At 42.5% G+C, this 21,023-nt stretch overlaps 1 protein-coding gene across 1 annotated transcript in view; it reads right to left on the bottom strand.

The window, feature by feature from the left end:
* The window catches only part of COL17A1 (collagen type XVII alpha 1 chain), an 89,372-nt gene extending 71,579 nt beyond the window's left edge, over window positions 1–17,793 (bottom strand). The window contains exon 1 of the mRNA XM_083150217.1: window positions 17,727–17,793. Within this exon, the coding sequence (XP_083006343.1) occupies window positions 17,727–17,793 (67 nt within the window). The remainder of the gene's footprint in view (window positions 1–17,726) is intronic.
* Window positions 17,794–21,023: the final 3,230 nt, after the last annotated feature.

Here is a 21,023-nt window from a genome sequence, read left to right as displayed (position 1 = left end):
TACTTTACCATCCATGTGAACTCTGATTAGGAATGGTAAAGTGTGCCAGTCACAGCGAGGCGAGCGAAGCGTTGCACTAATTTGGGGACAAATGCACAAGCCGACACAAAAACATGAAAACATGAAAAACTCATGTCAACCTACTTATGTGCCGAAGATTCCATGTCGATCTTTTGCCTGTCTCAACCTTTTGTCTATGTCAAATTGTGCATGTCGATCCTTGTTGGCTTCCTTCTTCGACACTGTCTACCAATTAGATTGTAACCCTTGAATAAAACACAGATATCTGGCATATCTATACTGTAGGGGGTAAATTTAGTTTCGGAGTTCTATTGAAAATGGAATGTTGTCCATAGCAACCAATCAATTGTACTTATTATGTATTTAGTACGTTTTCATTGGGATCAATGTAAATTATACACCATATAATGGAACTTTCATATCATTGCTATAACTGTACAGACTGGTATTTAATTGTTGAGTCCATTAAGTAACTTCACAGGTAATATCACATATAATTAAATCGGGGACACTTTTCATCGAAGTCTGATACATCGGTCATCCACCAAATGTGATGACCCATTAAAGCCATTTATCTAGACCTCTTTATTTACACACTTAAACCAAATTCTTAGTATATAGATAACCTGCCTTCAATACTGGGAAACAACAGGCCTGCTCCAGGTGTTCAATTAAAGTGAATATAATACGTAAAACCAAATTTGTTGGTACATGCACACAAGGAATTTGCAAACGGTGAGAAATTCTGTGAGCTGTGCATGTGGGGAAAACTAAGGTGATAGCTTCTTGGCTGCAACTGAATGTGTTGGAAGTAGACATCTCACAATGCAAATGTAGATATAGACTGACGAAGAACACACTGTCAGTGCTGAAAACCACTTACTAATACCCTCCAATTACCCCCCCGACCAAGCAACAGCATTAGGATATAATTGACTTGGTTAATGGGTAATACAGATATTTTTAGACAACAAAAGTCTTCAAACATGATCTGTTTATGGCACTATGGCAAAAGCTTAGTATGATGGTACTTAACAAAGGTTGTAGAGAGGTAAATAAGGATATTCAATCCTTTCCGACAGGGAAAATAGTGCCTGCCGCCTATTTAATGCTGCCGGTTCCGACAGCATTGAAGGTGGGAATTCGACAAAACAGATCAGGCTTTAAAATCAGTCAGATCTGTTTTGTTGGAAACGGCCCTGGATTGTCAAATTCACGTCCGTTTTCCGCCAATCCGCGGACGGATTTGCAGACACGTCCCTTTTTAAACAGCGGACAGGCGAAACATTGAATTCTGCCTGTGAAATTACTGTCCAGCAGTGCAAAAATGGTCCGGGATTACGACTGTCGGGACGTTCTGACAGTCAGAATCCCGGATTGAATACCGCCCAAAGTGGAGAGAGCTAAGGTCCAGAACAATCCACTCCTAAAAGATCGACAATAGATTTTCCACAATCTAAGTCCCCTTTGGTGGTAAATTATCAAAAAGACCAAAAAAGAAAAGAAAAACAAAATGCGAAAACCTCAAGTTGACTTTTCCATGTGTCGACCATAGCCACATCGACCTGTTGCTTGTGTCTGCCTTTTGCCTATGTTGACCTTGTCTATGTCGACCATATGATGTTGATCTGTAGACCAATCATTTGTATCTCAACCACAGCTTAACCAATGCCACTTGCAGTACTCCCTCCTACAGACAGGGGGGGCTAATAGGGACTGGATGGTGCAGACAACAGCCTGAGTTCTGTTCTTATTCATACTGTGGACTAAAAAGTCCTGTGATTTGTTTATTAGTTAAGTAATGCAGATTTAGTTCTTTTTCCAAGTTTGCCAACTAATAAATATATGGATTTGTGGTACCGCAACACTATATATATTGCCTGCAGCAATTGTCTTTTATTTACCATGTACTTGTCCTAATTTGCATTTGTACTGTAGTTCACTATTTTATTGTTTTTATTTTTGCTCATCTATGTATTGTCAGGCGCTGCAGAACCCTTGTGGCACCATATAAATAAACAATGATAATAATAATAATAATAATAATAATAATAACAACAACACATTGGGCAACTGAGGGCTTGTCAATTTATGGGGGAATCATTGAACCTTCTAAAGTGGGAAAGTTGCGGTGTTTCCCATAGCAACTGATAATGTTCTAGTTATCATTTTATATAATGGACTAAATAAATAAAGCCTACAATCTGATTGGTTGCTATAGTTTTATAGCCAATCATTTTTCTAGTCAAATAGAGCTATGAAATCAGTTTTCATTTACTGTTGATAAGACTTTCTGATTAGGTATAGTTTCCTTACATTACACATACAGGGCCAGATGTACTAAGCTTCAAAAGTGATAAAATGGAGAGTGATAAACATCCAGCCAATCAGCTCCTGCCTGACATTTTTCAAACACAGTCAGTGACATGGCAGGCAGGAGCTGATTGGCTGGCTGTTTATCACTCTCTACTTTTGAAACTTAGTGCATCTGGCCCACAGTACTTGCAGAATTAGAAACTAGATAACAAAAGGAGGAGGGGGAAGGGATAGTGGGAAGGGGAGGGATGAGGAGTATGTCCGCACTGATATTTATCAAAAGAGGGTTATGAGAAGAGGTAATGAGTGATCTGTAAAAACTGACTTATATCCTGTTGGCGGGAACAGTAGGTCCCAGAGCACTCGGACAGTATATGTCTTGTGGTGCCTCTGTATGGGACAGTCAGTGGTGCACCCCAGAGTAACAATTGTAATGAAACAATGCCAAGGGAGGAGAATTAGAAACTAACAAGTTTACTTTTCGTATTAAGGTCCTTAATAGCTTCCTGGAGTTTTTGTATTTGTAGCAAATTGCCTATCCTCTTCATGGCATTGATTCAACTTTAGAAAAAAAAAATAGTTTGTTCAAATTTATTATTGTCTGACTTTAGCATCCTTAAAACCTTGTCATAACTTGAAGCTATTGGAAAACATGAAACATTACATGATCAAAAGAGATTTCGGAATTAGCTGCAGGTCTTCAAAACTGGCTGCAGTTCCACTAGTCACCACTAGGGGACGCTGGGATCATGCAGAGATGACTCATGTTCAATCTTTTATAAAGCAAAGTAATTTGAACTACATTCTTATTTCTCCCTTCCCTCTAGCAATGTTTTATGTGTTCTACACTGCATGGATAAATGCTTTGTGAGCCTAATTGTTTGATCTTTTGTGGAACATAATAGTTATTATGATACTTTGAGTAAATGGGGTTCATTATTATTTATTTAATTATTAACAGTTACTTATATAGCGCACACATATTCCGCAGCGCTTTACAGAGAGAATATTTGAACATTCACATCAGTCCCTGCCCCTTACAATCTATATTCCTTACCACATGTACACGCACAGACAGACATTATAGGGTTAATTTTGTTGGGATCCAATAAGCCTACCAGTATATTTCTGGATTGTGGGAGGAAACCGGAGTACCCAGAGGAAACCCACACAAGTACGGGGAGAATATACTAACTCAGCACAGCTGGAGCCCTGATGGGAACCGAACCCATGACCTCAGCGCTGTGAGGCAGTAATGCTAACCATTACACCATCTGTACTGCACATAAAGGTTCATCCTTATCTATCTATCATCTATCTATCTAGTCTGTGCCCTTTCTTCCAAAAACAGTATGTACAGTATGTTGCTCCAGTCATTGTATGCTTGGAATGTGATAGCAGGACGGCTGGAGATAAAATAAAACAAAATTATAATAAAATAACAAACTAGTAATCGCTCGAAGCAAATGCTTTGAAAGCTAGTCTGCTACCTTGTGATTGCCTCTGTGAGAGAGAAAGAGATGTAGTTTCACTCGCTGCCATCAGATGGCAGTGTTTCGGAGACACACAATCAGACACTGAGCCACGGAAACATAAAGGATTAATCAGTTCACCCCAATATGAAAAACTCCTTGTCAGTATGTTGTATTTTTTACTATTTAAATTGAATGTCATCTTAACATTACTCCTCTGCAAATACTAAAAACTAACTGCAATTGTAAAACATATTTACTAAATGTTATATTATGCTTTTAGAAATTAATTCAATATTCACTGTTCCCATTCAGCTTCTAAAACTGAAAATGTGTTCAGAAATGAATGTATAGTATTTGCCACTGCTGTCAATATACTATTACTGCTTGAGTTGTAATAACCAGTTTACATCTAAGCACATGTTGCAGGACTGAGCTAAAAGTAAGCACATGGTAAGCGTCATACCTGGCCTGTAGTACATTTCACGACCTGCACAAACATGGGGGCGCTCTTATGCTATTGTTGTGTATATCTGTGTGGTGTTACTTCTGGGTGCCTTATCAAGTACAGCTGCCTTATGTATGTAGTTTGAGGGTTCAATTGTTTTATCAAGCAAAATCTATTTATTATGGATTATATAAGAGATTCACCTCCCAATATTGTTTTTACTCTATAAGATGTACAACAGGGGTGCCGGATGACTGCCCGACAGGGGGATCACGACTGACGAAGGCTATTCTCCCTTGTGGGGGCCACGACCCCCATAGAGGGAGAACAGAACTTGTGGCGTTTGCTCGCCACTGAGCCTGCAGTGTGGTGAGCGCAGCAAGACCGCAAGAGGCTTCTTTGTTCTTGCCCCCGCTGTCGGAGCACCGGCAGTCGGGATCCCGACACCAGGATACTGACCATCGGGATCCCCCCTGTTGGACTGCCATACCAAACCCTTACAACAGAGCATTAGCTGTATATGGTATGGAGTCAGCTTTGCAAACTATTATTTCCTAATTAGTTTTCTTTTTCTAGTTTTGCAGGATCCTTTATTCAAACAATAATAAATACATTCAAAATCATACTATAATATTCATATAATAATTATAATACTAATAATAAAAATAACAACAATTATTATTATATACATGTATGCACCATATACAATTGTTCTTGTTTGGTGTTTTTAGTGCATCATTATATATTGTAGATTGAGATATTACTGTTATGATTTTGAGTTTTTTTTTTTTATGAATAATTGTAAAATGTGGATATCTGTAATGGACACATGTAATGATATTTGTAAGAATTAACAGTAATGAAAGATTATGTTACTTCCAGGTTACTTGATGCTGCAACCACCAAAAGATACTGTACAATGCCCTTGTCCTGTATCTATTCCCAGTTTTGATACTGATGTGTTTGTGTCTTATTTGCAAGCATAGTTTGTTGCTAGGGGGGAACAGTGGCCTAACTGTCTCTCAATGTACAGTGTGGTTTATAGGAGTGATCTAATAGCATAAGCCTCTCGCACCTCTCCCAGGTCTCACCTAACTGTGTAATGACTGCATTGCTCTAGATGTGCATCAGTCTTGCACAAACACAGTAGTAACGTGCAGACAAAATGCTTCTTTTACTGCAGTTGCAAAATAAATAAATAAAACACCTTTGTTGCATTTAATCAGTGCACCAGTGCAGAGTATACCTACACACCCTATAGCAGCCACCTCAGCTTGATTCTGCGGAACGCTTCTGCCTGTAGGTGACAACTTCATCTCTCATATAGGTGAAGCTGCTTCAGGCGAAAGCACATTGCTCTGTTTAATGGATGCAACACATTGGCCCTTATTCAGATCTGATCGCAGTACAAATTTGTTCTCAAAATGGGCAAAACCATGTGCACTGCAGGTGGGGCAGATGTAACATGCATAGAGAGAGTTAGATTTGTGTGAATTATTTTGTTTCTGTGCAGGGTAAATTCTGAGTGCATTATTTTTACACTGCAATTTAGATTTCAGTTTTGAACACACCCCACCCAAATCTAACTCTCTCTGCACATGTTACATCTGCCCCACCTGCAGTGCACATGGTTTTGCCCATTTTGAGAACAAATTTGTACTGCAATCCGATCTGAGTAAGGGCCATTGTACAATGCAACTCTTCCCTTTAAATCTGTCGGGTTATATGACGCATCCCCAATTGTGCCCAGTAAACTGCAATTCAGCAAACTCTGTTCACCTTATGACAGGCAGGGTAGAGGGTTCTAAGTCATGGAGAAAGGTACAGTGGAGCCAGTGTGGATGCCAGCCAATCAGCCCCTAATTGTCATGTCACAGGCTGCATTTGAAAACTGACAGTTATGAGCTTAGTACATATGCTCCTCAATGTTCCAGCGAGAATAAATATTTGTCTTGCCTATCAGATATGACGTTAACAAGATCAGAAGCAATATCTTTATGAGACAGTGCTAAAATAAGCTTAGCTCACTAGCAGTAATATATGCTTATTGCACATCATGTAGTATATAGCACACGCAGATACAGCATGGTATTATTGTTGACATTGTAGCTGATGAATCTACAATGTCTCACAGTGATGGATGGAGTAACCAGCAGCAGGGAGAGCTTGCACTCTAAACATGCAGTACATTTTCTCATAACAAAGCAACCAAGAACATGAGCTTAGAAGCTTCTTTAACACCAGCGTTCTGATTGGATAATATAGACTGCTACGCTGAAAAATGTCAGGTTCAAAAGTCCAGAATTATTACTCCCTCCCTTTGATAACACTACCTTAGTAAACACAACAGAGGTTCTGAAATCAGAAATGTTACACAAGTACAACCTGAGCTCTGTTGCTTTCTACCAAGCACTTATATCACACTCACAACAAGACAAGTGCCTGCAGGAGCCCATCACAGCACAGCCAGAGTCTGGAAGTCAGGTTCAATGACAGCTGGCTACATCCTGTCAGTCACCTTAATGCAGCACAGTGTCAGCAGCATGCTAGGCTGCTGTAGCCTGTATCCTCCAACACTGTGACCCTGGCACCTGTACACATCATTAGAGGAAACTGCCCGTCTATGGTATATTGTATCACTAGAACATACTGCCCTTACTGTCAATGCAAATACAGTAAAAGTCATTAGGACCAGCAGGATTAATCTGCAGTATACCTACCTTTTGTGTTTTGACAAAAGAAGAACCTCCGGAGAGAAGTGAGGCCAAATTATGTCTGTCTCCCCAAAACTTTTCCTTTATATAATTGTTTGCCCTCCTACACTTGTTTACCCATCCTCCGAGGTGTGTTGAGGCTGACTGATGCCTCAAGAATGTTCACTTTTTCTCAGATTCGCAGTGTATATCGCAGTCTCCCTACGGTCCCGTCATTTCCAGACAAGTCCTGACAAAGGTGTGGCAAAGGTTTCATTTTTTTTCCCCACCCTACGACTCAGCCCAATAATCTGAGCGAGGGGAAGAAAAAAAAAATCTCTGCCTTTGGGATGTAACCTTTGTGAGCTGCACCTGCCTGTGGCTGCGTGTACAGTACTATACAGATTAGATAGTTCTTTGTTAGAATCTACCAATGTATTAAGTTGCATTCCACAGATAATTGGCATATTGCTGCCTAGATAATATTCCAGTGCACAAAATTACCCATACACCTCTGATACCAGCACTCTACATTCTATCCTATATATATCAGGGAAATGATGCTGATGAGGGTGATGGTCCAATAGGATTTGGATGCCAACTCTTACACATCACTCAAGGTCCAGAACTAGCTAATAACTGGGTGATACAAACGCTAGGGTGCAATATTGGAACCTGGGGACTGATTGGAGAGCCATTGCTTTAGAGCAGCCAAACTGTGGCCCTCCGGCTGTTGTAAAACTACACATCCCAGCATGCTTTGCCATAGTTTTAGCATTCCCTAATAGCAAAACGGTGGCAAGGCATGATGGGACTTGTAGTTTCACAACAGCTGGAGGGCCATAGTTTGGACATGCCTGCTTTAGAACATGAAGTTTTAGAACAAGGTTCTATAAAATCATATGAACCCTTTTTATTTAATTGATCATAATACTGGCGACAGAGATACCTTGTGGTTAATTTTTTGGGGGGACTTTAAATAATTTGAATGCTCGGAACAAAAATCATGCATTCAGCATCCCTGTGGACAGGATGCCGGCGGTCGCAATACCGACGCCAGCAACCCAATTACCGGCATCAGCGCCAGAACGTCGACATTGATGAAGATGCCAACAATGGATTCCCAACTGCCAGCATCCCAACGTAAGTATGTGGAAAGTGGTAGCGTAGGATATGCATATTGAAAACCAATTCACAGAAATGTTCAGTATTTTACAATTAATATATACAGTTGATGTATCATCTCCTTTGCATATATTATCATAATCTTATTCGGCACCCTGTTACCCCCCCCCCCCCCACACACACACACACACACACACATTTGTGCCTGGCATTATGACACATACACCTGGGATCAGTGATACACTATGGGGGTTATTCTAGTTCACTCTTTCTGACAAAATCCTTCTTAGATGGACAAAACCATGTGCACTGCAGGGGGGCAGATGTAACATGTGCAGAGAGAATTAGATTTGGGTTAGTTATTTTGTTTCTGTGCAGGGTAAATACTGGCTGCTTTATTTTTACACTGCAATATAGATCTCACTTTGAAGTAAAACCCCACCCAAATCTAATTCTCTCTGCACATGTCACATCTGTACACTAGATACTCTGCACTTGTTATGGTAACTCAACACTACACAACTTTAGAAAGGTTAATGGCGGAAGCTGGTTGCCATAGAAATGTTTTCCCAGGCACAAAACACGGATCTTGGGACAAATCTACAATATGGGCTGAACTTAGAGATTGCAGAATAGGGATGGAGAGGGTGTTCTGTATGCTTCCTGATCAAACAAGTCTCAGCAAATCAGATCCTCATCACCCGAGCACAGGCTGATTTACACCATGGAACAACCCAAGCTACTGATTGGAAGCCGAATTCCAATTCTAGGGATTTTACATACTCTTTAATCTGTCTGAGTAACAGAAAGCAGATCAGACGCTTCATTCAGCCCCTGACTGATCTTCTATTCACACATGAATCGGCTACTCTGCTAACGTTGGTGCAATCATTTTGTTTGTTCTCTCAATGCCATGATGCAGAGTCCCTCACTCAATGGTGCATGAACTCCACAAGGCACATATTTCAAAGAAAATTCCCAATGCTCTTATTTTCCCAGTTACTTGCCCATTTAAATAGAAATATTACATCCGCGACAATAATTTAGTACCAGTGGCGGCTCCAGAGCAGGGGCTGCAGCACAGTTGAAAATTCAAATAGGGAAGCCTCACCAACTGCCAGTTAGTCAGTTTGGAATGGCAGTTGGTGGCAGTTGCTGTGCCTACCCTATTTGTTTTTTGAATTGTGCTGCAGCACTCCCTCTGGAGTCTCCCCTGTCTAGTACTGTACTTTGTGTTTAGATGCAAAACACTCAAGTCTTCCGACCAATGAATAGAAACTTGTGGGTCATGCAAATACCGGAAGTTGGACCATTGCAGTTCACATAGTGAAAGCAAGGTTATAAAGGAAACACTCACATCAGACAGTGCTCTCATTTAAACAATAGGAGGCTGATTCAGTGTTTGTTCTATGGTATGGTAGTTTGCGTAGTGTATGTCGGTTCACATTTACACTTCATATACTGTATACTCCAGTCCCATTGGAAACCAAGCATGCCCATGCAATCACACTCCCTCCACTGTGCTTCACAGATTACAGATGGAGCAGCTCTCATTAGTTTTGAAGGAGCCTGTCGCCGCCCTCTGCTCCCCTGCCACTGCCCGCACCCCCCATAACCCTGCCCGTCTCTAACCCTGCCCTGCCAATTCCGCCATCCGCTGCTGCGCCCAGGTACAACCTAGTGACGTTCGGATTTATGGCCACACCTGGCACTCTGTCTACTTGAGGGAATGAACAACCAGTTTCCATAACTGTTCTGATAATTTAATATTAAGGGTGAGATTTAATAGGATGAGAGATTCAGAAAGTGAGAGATTTGGTGAGAAATCTCCAGTTTTTTTTAAAGCGGCAATCATTTACACTGCAAAACCAGTTTGATGTTGAAGTGTAAATGATTGCCGCTTGAGATTTCTTACCAAATCTCTCAACAGGTGACAGACAGACTGACTGTGTAGTAATTACACAATATTGATTGAATTAATCTCGTTACACATTCATAATAAGGAATATTTTTTCCGGTACTTGTGTACTAGCACGGCGCCCATCGCATCGCAGACCATAAGGCATGCGATGGTATGCGATGGTATGCGATGCGATGTTATACAATTATAAATTGTATACCATCGAATTGTATGGCATTGTATGCCATTCTATCGCATATACAATGGTATGCGATTTAAAATTGTATAAGCACCCTAATGGGGGCTTACAATGTTAAATGCACACCCACGCCACCCCCACTATGAACGTGAACCCGAAGCGTGGTGAGCGCAGCGAGCCCGCCAGGGGCGGCGGTACGCGTCCTACGACCTTTTCATACCCCCACTATCCACGTCGACGTGGAGTTGATTTAATATAGTGTGGCGAGCCTAGCGAGCCACCAAGCCCGAAGCCCGGCGAGTGCAGCGAGCCCCGCGACGCGTAATACATGTGAAGTAATACGTGTCCGCTCGCGGGGCTCGCTGCACTCGCCACACTTCCACGCCGACGTGGATAGTGGGGGTATGAAAAGGTCGTAGGACGCATACCGCCGCCCCTCGTGGGCTCGCTGCGCTCGCCACGCTTCGGGTTCACGTTCATAGTGGGGGTGGCGTGGGGGTGCATTTAACATTGTAAGCCCCCATTAGGGTGCTTATACAATTAAACATCGTATAGGGGGGGTTATACAATTTTAAATAGCATCGCAGTGCATCGGGTGTACGCCATGCGATGCGATGCAATTATAAGTTGTGCGACCAAATATCGTGGGCGCCGTGCTAGTACACAAGTACCTTTTTTCCAGTACGAAGTCCTCTTAAAGATGACATTTTTGTGTATATTTATAACAGCTCTACATATGCTTAGCTTGTGTAATTATGTGAGCACCATGCATTTCTTTTACATTGGTAATAATAGCAATTAAAACCGATCCACAGGGCTCACATACAGTTCATTAGGGGGGAGATTAAGTGAAGAGAGATGAAGTACCAGCCAGTGCAAAGCTCCCAACTGTCATTCACATGCTGTGTTTGGAATGTGGCAGTTAGAGGCTGCTTGGTTGTTTTTTTGGTGGAGAGTTAGCAAATATTGGAGAGAGATAAAGTGGAGGGAGTATCAACCAATCAGACTCAAAGCTATTCTTGAAAAATTACAGAAGTTTGTACTTTATATGAAAAAAATCTCAAACTTTATCACTCTCTGGAACAGATGTACTAAGCTTGAAAATTTATAAAAGGGAGTGTGATAAACCACCAGCCAATCAGCTCCTATCATGTCACAGGCTGGGTTTGAAAAATGACAGGTAGGACCTGATTGGTTGGTGGTTTATCACTCTCCACTTTATCTTTTTTTAAAGCTTAGTGCATCTGGCCCCCTGTGTTATATCTCTCTAATGTTTAATAAATCTCGCTTGAGACTGTGAGAAAAGAAAACTCTGAAATTAGGGTCACAATATAATACGATGGCTAATGCAGCATCAGATCTCCAAACAGATTAATCCATAGAAACGTGCACAGAAAAATAACCTATTTTTGCTCATATGTGCCACGCATAAGGGCCAGATGTATCGAGCTTCAAAAAGTGATAAAACGGAGAGTGATAAACAAACAGCCAATCAGCTCCTTACTGTCATGCTACAGGCTGGGTTTTAAAAATTAGTTATGAGCTGATTGGCTAGTTGATTACCCCTCTCTAGCTTTATCAATTTATGAAGCTGGATACCTCTGGCCCTTAGTCTGTTCTATCATTTTTATTACATAATATTTCACAAGTGATTTGAAAAAAAAAAAAAAATCTTGTTTCAGGTAGGGACTGCATCCGGAAATGGTTTCCCTGACTGCGGCCCCCCTGGGGATAACTGAGTCACTTACATTTTTATACATGCAATTTGACGTAAATAGTGGGAGGCTTTAGAAAAATAAGTGTCAGACTCCGGCATTCACCATAAATGGAAGCAGGATATTCCTGTATTAGAGTGAGATTCATATGTTCATACAAGTCGGTTGTGGCAATGAGCATGCCATTTACTTAGCAATTAGCATATGAATAAAAAAATTAAAGATTAGAATTCATGTAAGGAATAAAAACTGGAATGAAAATCATGATTTGGAGTCAATCTCAAATACAAAGCAAATTGCAACCAAATATTCTGCACAGAAATACCAAAATATCTATCTAATTAGCCCCGATAAGCTGGCACAAAAAGCTGTGGATGACCAAAATCCTAGTTTTAGCCCATATGTGGGTTTCATTTATGCTGGGTACACACCAGAACGATGCAGATCGTGAGCAGATCGTAAGACAGTTTTACGACCGCTCACGATCTGTTGGAGCACAGGATCTGCTCACGATCTGCATACAATCTGAATCCAATTCGATCACGACCTGTACCCAGCTGAATGGTCATTTACGTAAAACGACCAGCGGGGACGCGCATCAGATCGGAACCGGATCTGACCACAAACATGCCCAATTTATATACAATCGGTCAAGATTGTATCAAAATTGGGTGGATTGGGGGCAAATCCTTCTGGTGTGTACCCTACGTTATAAAAATAGTGCAAGTGTGAAGCTCTAGTTTGGTGAAGCAGTGCAGAAATTAGATTTAGTTTTACTTAGCAATTAGATAAAGGGAGGAGCAAGTGCAGACTTCAATTCACAACACATCAGTGGTGGCAAAATTCAGTATCGGGGTGCAATATATGCAGATGTATGTGCCATGAACCTGCTAAAAGAGGGTATGCGTTTATGTATGATAAAAAAGTATTTAACCCCTTAGGCATTTTACATCCTTACATTATTATACCCCGCCAAATGTGACGATTTTTGTGGGACAGTCACCCTTTTTAATGACTGTCCTGTGGCCCACCAGGGGCCGATAGTGTCCCGTGGTGGCTGGGAGAGGTGGGGCAGTTGGGAGTCCCGCCTGCTGCAAGGAATATGCGCATGCGCACAGCATCGATTCACTGAGACAAAGCTGCTGGGGGCATGGTGCTGACCATGTTCCCCTAGTGCTGATAATTGGGTGCATGGATTGTGGCTGTGACAACTCGTGAATCCACACCCCCTTCAACAGAGGCCACTCCCCCCTTCCTTTTCAAGCCCCACACAAGCATTTTGAGCACAGAGATTCACATGTTGGGAGGTATGCATCATGGATGTGACCCCTGGTAAGCTGACACTCAATTTAGATACCTGTATTTGTATGTGCTATTATCATGTAGCCAGAATACAATTAAATGGCCCAGATACTGTTATCATGCAGTGTAGGGGCTCCAGTATCATATAAGCCATGAAGTGGCCTGGAGAACCCTGGTTGCTTTCATATCACATTCCCATCCTGCAGACCCACAGTAAGCTAGATAAGCTTCCTGTAGTCTGATTGGTTGGGGCGTGGCCTAATTTGGGAGGGTGGTCTATACTCGCGGCTCTTCCGCTAGGGGGGCATGACCCAGAGGCTCTGTGAGCCTCTAGCCATGCCCCGAGACCCCTGGCTGCGGGAATAAACAGCGTTTATTCCCCGCTACTCAGCAGCTGACAGGGGGACTCCCAACAGCCCCCCCCCTCGCGGGACACTGCCGGCCGCGGGAGGGAAGCGGGAATGTCCCCGAAAACCGGGACATTTCCGCGGTTTTCGGGACTGTTGGGAGGTATGCTTTGGCTGTTCTACCACAACAGGTTCTGGTAAATGGAAGTGGTCACATGATCTGCATTGTTGTTTAGATTTGTGTTGCAATTCTTGCAATGCGAGATTGTGGGATTCCTGGGGTTGGTGTTGTCTTCGAAAATCTTCGGATAACGTGTCCCGAAATGTTTCCCCCATCTCAGGTATATTGTCAGGTGGACAGAATATGCAGATGATCGTGAAAAGCTCAACTGTTTAAGTTCGATTTTTGAACAAACAATACAATGTGCAGTTCTAAAGAAGCGGAGAACTTAATCTTTGAAATGGTGCCTCATTTATCGACTTTGGTTAAGTATAAAGGGAGAAAAAGGGATCGTCCCCAAAAATCACCTTCTACAAATAATATACAGTATATGATGATTGTGATGTAACCAGGGGTTCTCATGAAAAATGGGGCATATTTGTGAGTTCTTCAGTCCTCTGGCGGACAGGATGCAGCTTGCAGATCTCACTCATATACATAAAAGTGTGTACGTTGTCAGCTTGGTAATAATTATTATACAGACCATACAATGACACGTGCCTGTCGTGTGAACAGGCTCTGACATGACTGTATTGCTTCTGTTATAATTTAGCAGCAGAAAGTCAGGTTGTTATCTTTCAAATAAGCCCTGTATCACTGTGTCATGTGTGTTATGGACCAGGATTGCAGGGTTTGCTTGTCCATAGCACTAGGGAGGGGTCTGCGCGCCCCACTCTCAAGAATAAAGGCCCTGGGCCATTTTTAAAAAACTTAAATGGTTTCTGTTATGAATAACACTAAGCCCAATGTAGTAAATTATATATATATATATATATATACACACTGTTTGGTCCGGCACTCACTGCATTAAATAAATAACTGGTCCGGTGCCTTCCGTTGTAGAAATACCAGCAGAGAGTACACCACAAATATACACAGCGCTCCCGGCGGCACTCGGTCAATAACAGGCATAAGCAGACGCCATAGACGCCAACGTTTCAATACTTTATCGTATTTTCGTCAGGGCAGCGAAAATACGATAAAGTATTGAAAAGTTGGCGTCTATGGCGTCTGCTTATACCTGTTATTGACCGAGTGCCGCCGGGAACGCTGTATATATATATATATATATATATATATATATATATATATATATGTGCTATTTGAAGACTGTAGTTTTCTAATTTCTGAATAACAAGAATAACATGCAGATGGAACCCGCCTCATCTAGCGGGGATCTGGCAGTCGGATCACCAATTAACAGCCCCCGCCAGCCACCGGAATGGGACGCACGCATGAGAAGCTCGCACACCCCCTTCCGACGGAGTTCCCTGTCCGTCCCTGTCGTCTCCCCCCCCCCCCCCCCCCCCAGCCCTGCCCATCTCCCTGAAGCGGAGATGGGCAGAGTTTCCATCCCTCCCATTTCCGAAAAACTGGGACGCATGTACGTGTGAGAGGCCCGCACGTACCAGTAAGGAGGAGTTCCTCTCCGCCAGCGATCACCAGCGGGGACATTATGGCGATCCCCGGCTCTCCATCTGTACACAGCTGCCATTAGAAGTAGCATAACTCTGGGAAGCCGCATTCTGCTAATACTGACCTACTTTTTAATGGTGGTGGATATAAAGTAATTCTATATCATTAAAGAGAAGTCGCAAAAAATAAATATATAAAAACCTAACTTCATGAAACAACCTTGTATTCAGGGCTTTTGAGAGCTGCATCGGGCCCCAGAACTTTTAGGGGGTGTGGTCTCATCATGGGCAATATGGCCATGCCCTCCTAAAAAATGGAGAATGGGATAATGCTGTGATCCAAGCTGAACAGGCAGGTAAGAGGGAGACAGAAGCAGACTCGGGCCCTCTGCTTGTATTAAAAACCATAAGTTATAGCCTTTATTTCCTTCATTTATGTAAGTGCACAGACACAGTCCACCATGTTGGACGTTTGCGGGCCCGATTCACAGTAATACGATATGCTGATGTCTTCGTAACTGAGCAGTTATTGTAAATGACATGTGTCAGTGTCACAATGTGCGCATACAGCCATTGATTTGCAGTTACACTTGCAATGGGTATACGGTCACTAGGTTGACACTGAAGAGGTCGACTTGCATTAGGTGGACCACTAAAGGTCGACAGGCCTTAGCTTGACACACTCAAAAGGTCGACAGTTAAACACTATTTTTTGAGCCGACATGTGCCGACAGGCGGTATTTCATGCCCAACCATCCACTAGGGTGTGGTGGGAGAATAGAATAGTGTGCCAAGTGTAGCGAGGCCCCGTGCCCAAAGCATGGCGAGCACAGCAAACCATGCGTAGGGGATATACGGTCATTTGGTCTATAACAAGTTGGTCGACAGTCATTAGGTCGACACCGTTAGGCCGACATGGGGATAGATCTACATGGGTTTAGGATGACAGATCATTAGCGAAACAGGGAACAATACCATTTGGCTCTTTAGTGCATATAGTGAAACAATTATATATGTTAAAAAAAAAAAAAATTCATAAAACAACACTAAATCACATGGTATAACCAGCAGATGAATGGCTTTCCCGGCGATGATGCGGGAGCGCGCAGCAGTGCTCACTGCTCATCGCCGGGGCATACACACTGGGCGGCTTTGAGCTGAAAGCCGCCCAGTGTGTATGGGCCTTAAGACCATTTGGTCTGCACTGTATTGAGAGTGCGCATCATTTTGAGACATTAGTTCAACTCAATTGAATGCTTATTTGCATATATGAATTCCATTGTTACTGCCTTTTTATTATTTACTTTTTATATGTATGCGATGGATGTATTTTAAAGACTAAAGTTCTCTGTTTCTGATGAATTGTTAAATTAGAATTGCAGATTGTATGGTTGCAGATTGCTTAAAAATGCAGCTATAATTGACTTTTGGCCGTAGAGTTCTTTCCCTGGATGCGTCGATATGGCGCGGCTAATATGATCAGTATTGCTTGGCTACTCAAAATGGCTACAAATCATCCTACTACAAACCACCAACTTCACTATAAAATTAATCGTATTTTATGTGCATGCAAATTTTCACACGGGCCACCTAGTATATTATATTATATTAATTTAATATTATTAGGGGGGGGGTTGATATGGAGAACATTCCATCATGGCGGACTCAATATCATGCTAGGGCAATTCATCTGTTCGTATGTACACACAACACCAGCCCTGAAGTCATTGGGACCGTGAATGGTGTGAGGGGGAGAAAAACATAAAGATGTTAGTATCTCCATACAGTATGTAAGGAACTTGTTACAGGAACAGTGTTTGTGTAATGCCTCTCATTAGGTGCTTTCTCTTGTGACTGGAGGCAGAGACAGTATATGGTTCTTAGTCATTTCATGTAGTAGTCTCTGTATACTATGTCCACAGTGGTTGTTATAATTTATGGTGTACTAGCAATCACACTCAGTTAGCGTAGCCTTAGGGAGTATTTATGAATACCAGTGAAAGTCCTGTGTTACAACCTCGTATGAATCACCTGTGAAATTACTTAACCTTAAGTAAAGGAAAGTGTACAGCAATAAAATACAATAGTATTCTAACTTTGTAAAAGCCGAGCCAAGGTTATATTTTGATCAATAAGCCAACTGTAGAGAGTATTATAAAATATTTCAGACACACTTTATTATGTAATTATGACGCTTCAGCTTTAAACGTTATTCTAAAAAAACATTCTAAAGGCTTACGCATAAAAAAATTATATTGGTTGCAACCCTATGATTGCTCAGAATGTCGATCAAAAGTAAGCCGCCAAAGCTTTTACAGCTGCATACGGATTTGCTGTCAGAGTCTGAGACACGCCCCTTCAATGTTATTGACATGCCGGCGTTTGACTCAACTCCGCCCCCATTACCCCCTACAAACAGTCACTATCTGTCAATATAAATCCTGATGCCAATGCTAATCCCTGCACCACTGTGACACATACTAAGTTGCAAAATATCGCTCAACTGCAGCTGACATCAGCAGAGCACCCACCTCTGAATCAGGCCCATAGTACTTCTTCGTGTCTTCTGGTCTGTTCCCACCTTGTCCACCTGCACATCTTTGTCTCTTGCCTCCTGCATGCTGTCTATGACATTACTTATATACATTACCTATAATGTCTTACGCACAGTATTGGGTGCTCTGCACTTTGCCTATTAGTCTATCAATCAATCAATATTATTGTAATGATGATTATGCTTCTGATGATGATGATAATAATAATAATAATAATAATAATAATAATACATGTAGCCTTTAGTATGCAAGCAGTGGTGTAACTAACTGTGACTGGGCACCACCTTTCACTTCCCACCACCTATACACAAATAGCCCACACATCAGGCATACCTTATACCCTACCTTATCTTATAGGGAATATAGATTGTAAGTTCCACTGGGGCAGGGACTGATGTGAATATTCAGCTATATTCTGTAAAGCGCTGCGGAATATGTGTGCGCTATATAAGAAACTGTTAATAAATAAATAAAAGGTCATCCTCGCTGCTCAGCTTCACTGGCATTCTTCTAATTAAAAACCTAGTGCCTAATAAAAAAAAACATGAGTGACAGCCAAAATCTCCTCTTAATGTCCCAATTTATTGAAAGCTTTAGACAATCCCCTCTTAGTTTAAGCTGCACCCATGTAATTAATATGGAGTAATACATCTATACAGATAACAGATTGACACTCTGATTTGAAAAAGTTGCTCAAAGTAGTGTGGCATGAAGAAACTGCCATAGTCATCAGATACTGACAAGTTTTAAAAGCCATTCAGTCTTATAAGTGAGTTTCTGGTATGAACTGGTTGTTCTCCCACATGGGTTTTACAATTAGCACACCAACGTGGGGCAAGAAGGCGACATTTGTGGAAGTGGAGCTTGGGCAAATGGACATCGAGGCTTTGCACCTGGCTGGAACAACACCCTTAAGGGAATTGTGTTTTGAGATTTCTGAGTGCCCAGACACCAAGGGCCGCAAGGGGAATGGAGTCCTTGACTTATTTGACAATTTGGGGAACAGTTTATTGGGAGGGGCCCACAAGGGAGACAAGGGCTGGTACAGGCAGGTTCTAAGTGTTTGGCACAAATGCCACAAGTTGTTGGAACATTAATGATCGCCTGTCTCAGGACTGTAATCCATTGAAAAAAGGCAGTGGTATATGGGATTTGACGAGCAGGTAAGTGTCGCAATGCGGTGGCTTGGGGGAGTGCTGCCAGCAGGATCTGTGGTGGGTGCCATTGGCTGAACTGACTGACGACCGAGGCAGCAGTGAGCGCTGAGCTGATCCCGCCCTGTACATATCTAATGAGCGGAGACCCAGTGCAGTACATATTGAATGAGTGGGTCCTTGCCCCGTGCATATGTAATGAGTGGGTCCAGCTCATTACACATGCACGGGGCGGGGACCATCTCATTAAATATACACTGCACTGGGTCCCCACTTATTAGATATGCATGGAGCGGGACCAGATCCGCAATCACTGCTGCCTGGGTCACCTGTCAGCTCAGTTAGCAGTGCCCATAGTCAATCGCCTCGCCCCTTCTTGGAGGAGGGGGGAGGATGGGCGCGCCGGAATTTTTTTTGGCAGGGGAGATAAAAATGTCTAGCTACGCCACTGGCTGTGTCTGAGAACCCATCCCCTTACATGCGACCGCTGATGTCATGTGACATCAGCCGCCCGCCCAGAGCAGGCATTGGCCCGCTTGCATTCCCTGGGGAGCGTCCAGCATTTTCATGGTGATGCCCATAAAACGCTAAGCTTTCCCCTGCTCTGGCATAAACCCACATGTGCAGATCCACCACCATCGGAATGGGGTCTGAATTAAGCCTAAAGTGGAGAAGTAGCCCATACCCACCAATCAGCTTTTGTAATTTTATAAAATGTGCCAGATAAATGACAGAAGCTGATTGGTTGCAATTCTCCACTTTATCTCTCCAATAGTTTTGATAAAGTAGTGAGCATCAGTTTCCTCAACAAATCCTATGGTTTTCACACATGACGTGAATGGTATGGCTGAGAACAGGCCCCCAGGGCACCAGCCAAAAATATTCGGTCAATAGATGTTCTGTTTATAAAAGTAAGTGATGGCGGATGAGTGATTGCAGATGAGTTATGGCAAATGAGTGATGGCAGATGAGTGATGGCGGATCAGTGATTGCAGATGAGTGATGGCAGATGAGTGATGGCAGATGAGTGATGGCGGATCAGTGATTGCAGATGAGTGATGGCAGATGAGTGATGGCAGATGAGTGATGGCAGGGCAGTGATGGCGGATCAGTGATTGCAGATGAGTGATGGCAGATGACTCCAGAGAGACCTGTCAGACTCATAGGCAAACGCAGGGGGGGTTTCTGGTTGCATGGAAACCCCCCTCCTCTTGGCAAGTGCCTTAAAATATGACAACAATAGCACTGGTATATAATATGATCTGTAGAGCTGCCACCACATCATGCAGTGTAAGGGACAGAGCGGAGCTGCTGCACATGCCCAGTGTACCAACTTCTTCTACCACATTTACTGAATGTGTGGATCTGAGACCTCAGACATCACAACTGACCAGAGAGCAGCTGCCAGGAGGAAGAAACAGGAGCCGTACCATGGAGTGGGAGATTGTGAGCTTAGAAAGTGTAGTACTGGTTTTATATGTTTGTGTATTTATTTATTATGATGTTTAACCTTTTTCTGACCACTTATTTTATTTAAATGTTTGCAACAGCCTATACTATAAACCAGTGGTTCTCAACCTTGGTCCTCAAGGACCCCCAACAGTGCATGTTTTCCAGGTCTCTTCACAGAATCACAAATGAAAATAATCAGCTCCACATGTGATCTTTTAAAATGTGTCAGTGAATAACAAGTACACCTGTGCACCTGCCGGGTGACCTGGGAAACATGCACTTTTGGTGGTCCTCGAGGGCTGAGGTTGAGAACCACTGCTATACACCATCTGTGCTGTTAAATATTAATACTCTATGTCAGACAGTAGTCAGTGTATAAAAATACCAATTTTTAGGACTTTTACCATTCCCCCCAGACTCCCGTACTTACTCCAATGCGCTGCAGAGCGGGAGATTTTGGATTACATTTGGAAACCCCCCTCTAAAAATCCTGCATTTGCCACTGAGACTTGTTGCACCTTGTCACAGATTAAGGGATCTATGGGACTAATTCTTACCTGATCACAAAGCTGCAAATTAGCAGGCCGGGCGATTATCAATAGACTGTGCCTGTTTCTATCGCAGCCGCTGAGTAAGTCCTGGGCTACACACAGACTGCACACACTGGAAAAAAAATTTGATGATGAGCA

This window comes from Crinia signifera, chromosome 6 (assembly GCF_055691185.1).
Source record: "Crinia signifera chromosome 6, ASM5569118v1, whole genome shotgun sequence".
NCBI lineage: Eukaryota > Metazoa > Chordata > Amphibia > Anura > Myobatrachidae > Crinia > Crinia signifera.
This window is presented reverse-complemented; position numbering and strand designations above follow the sequence as displayed.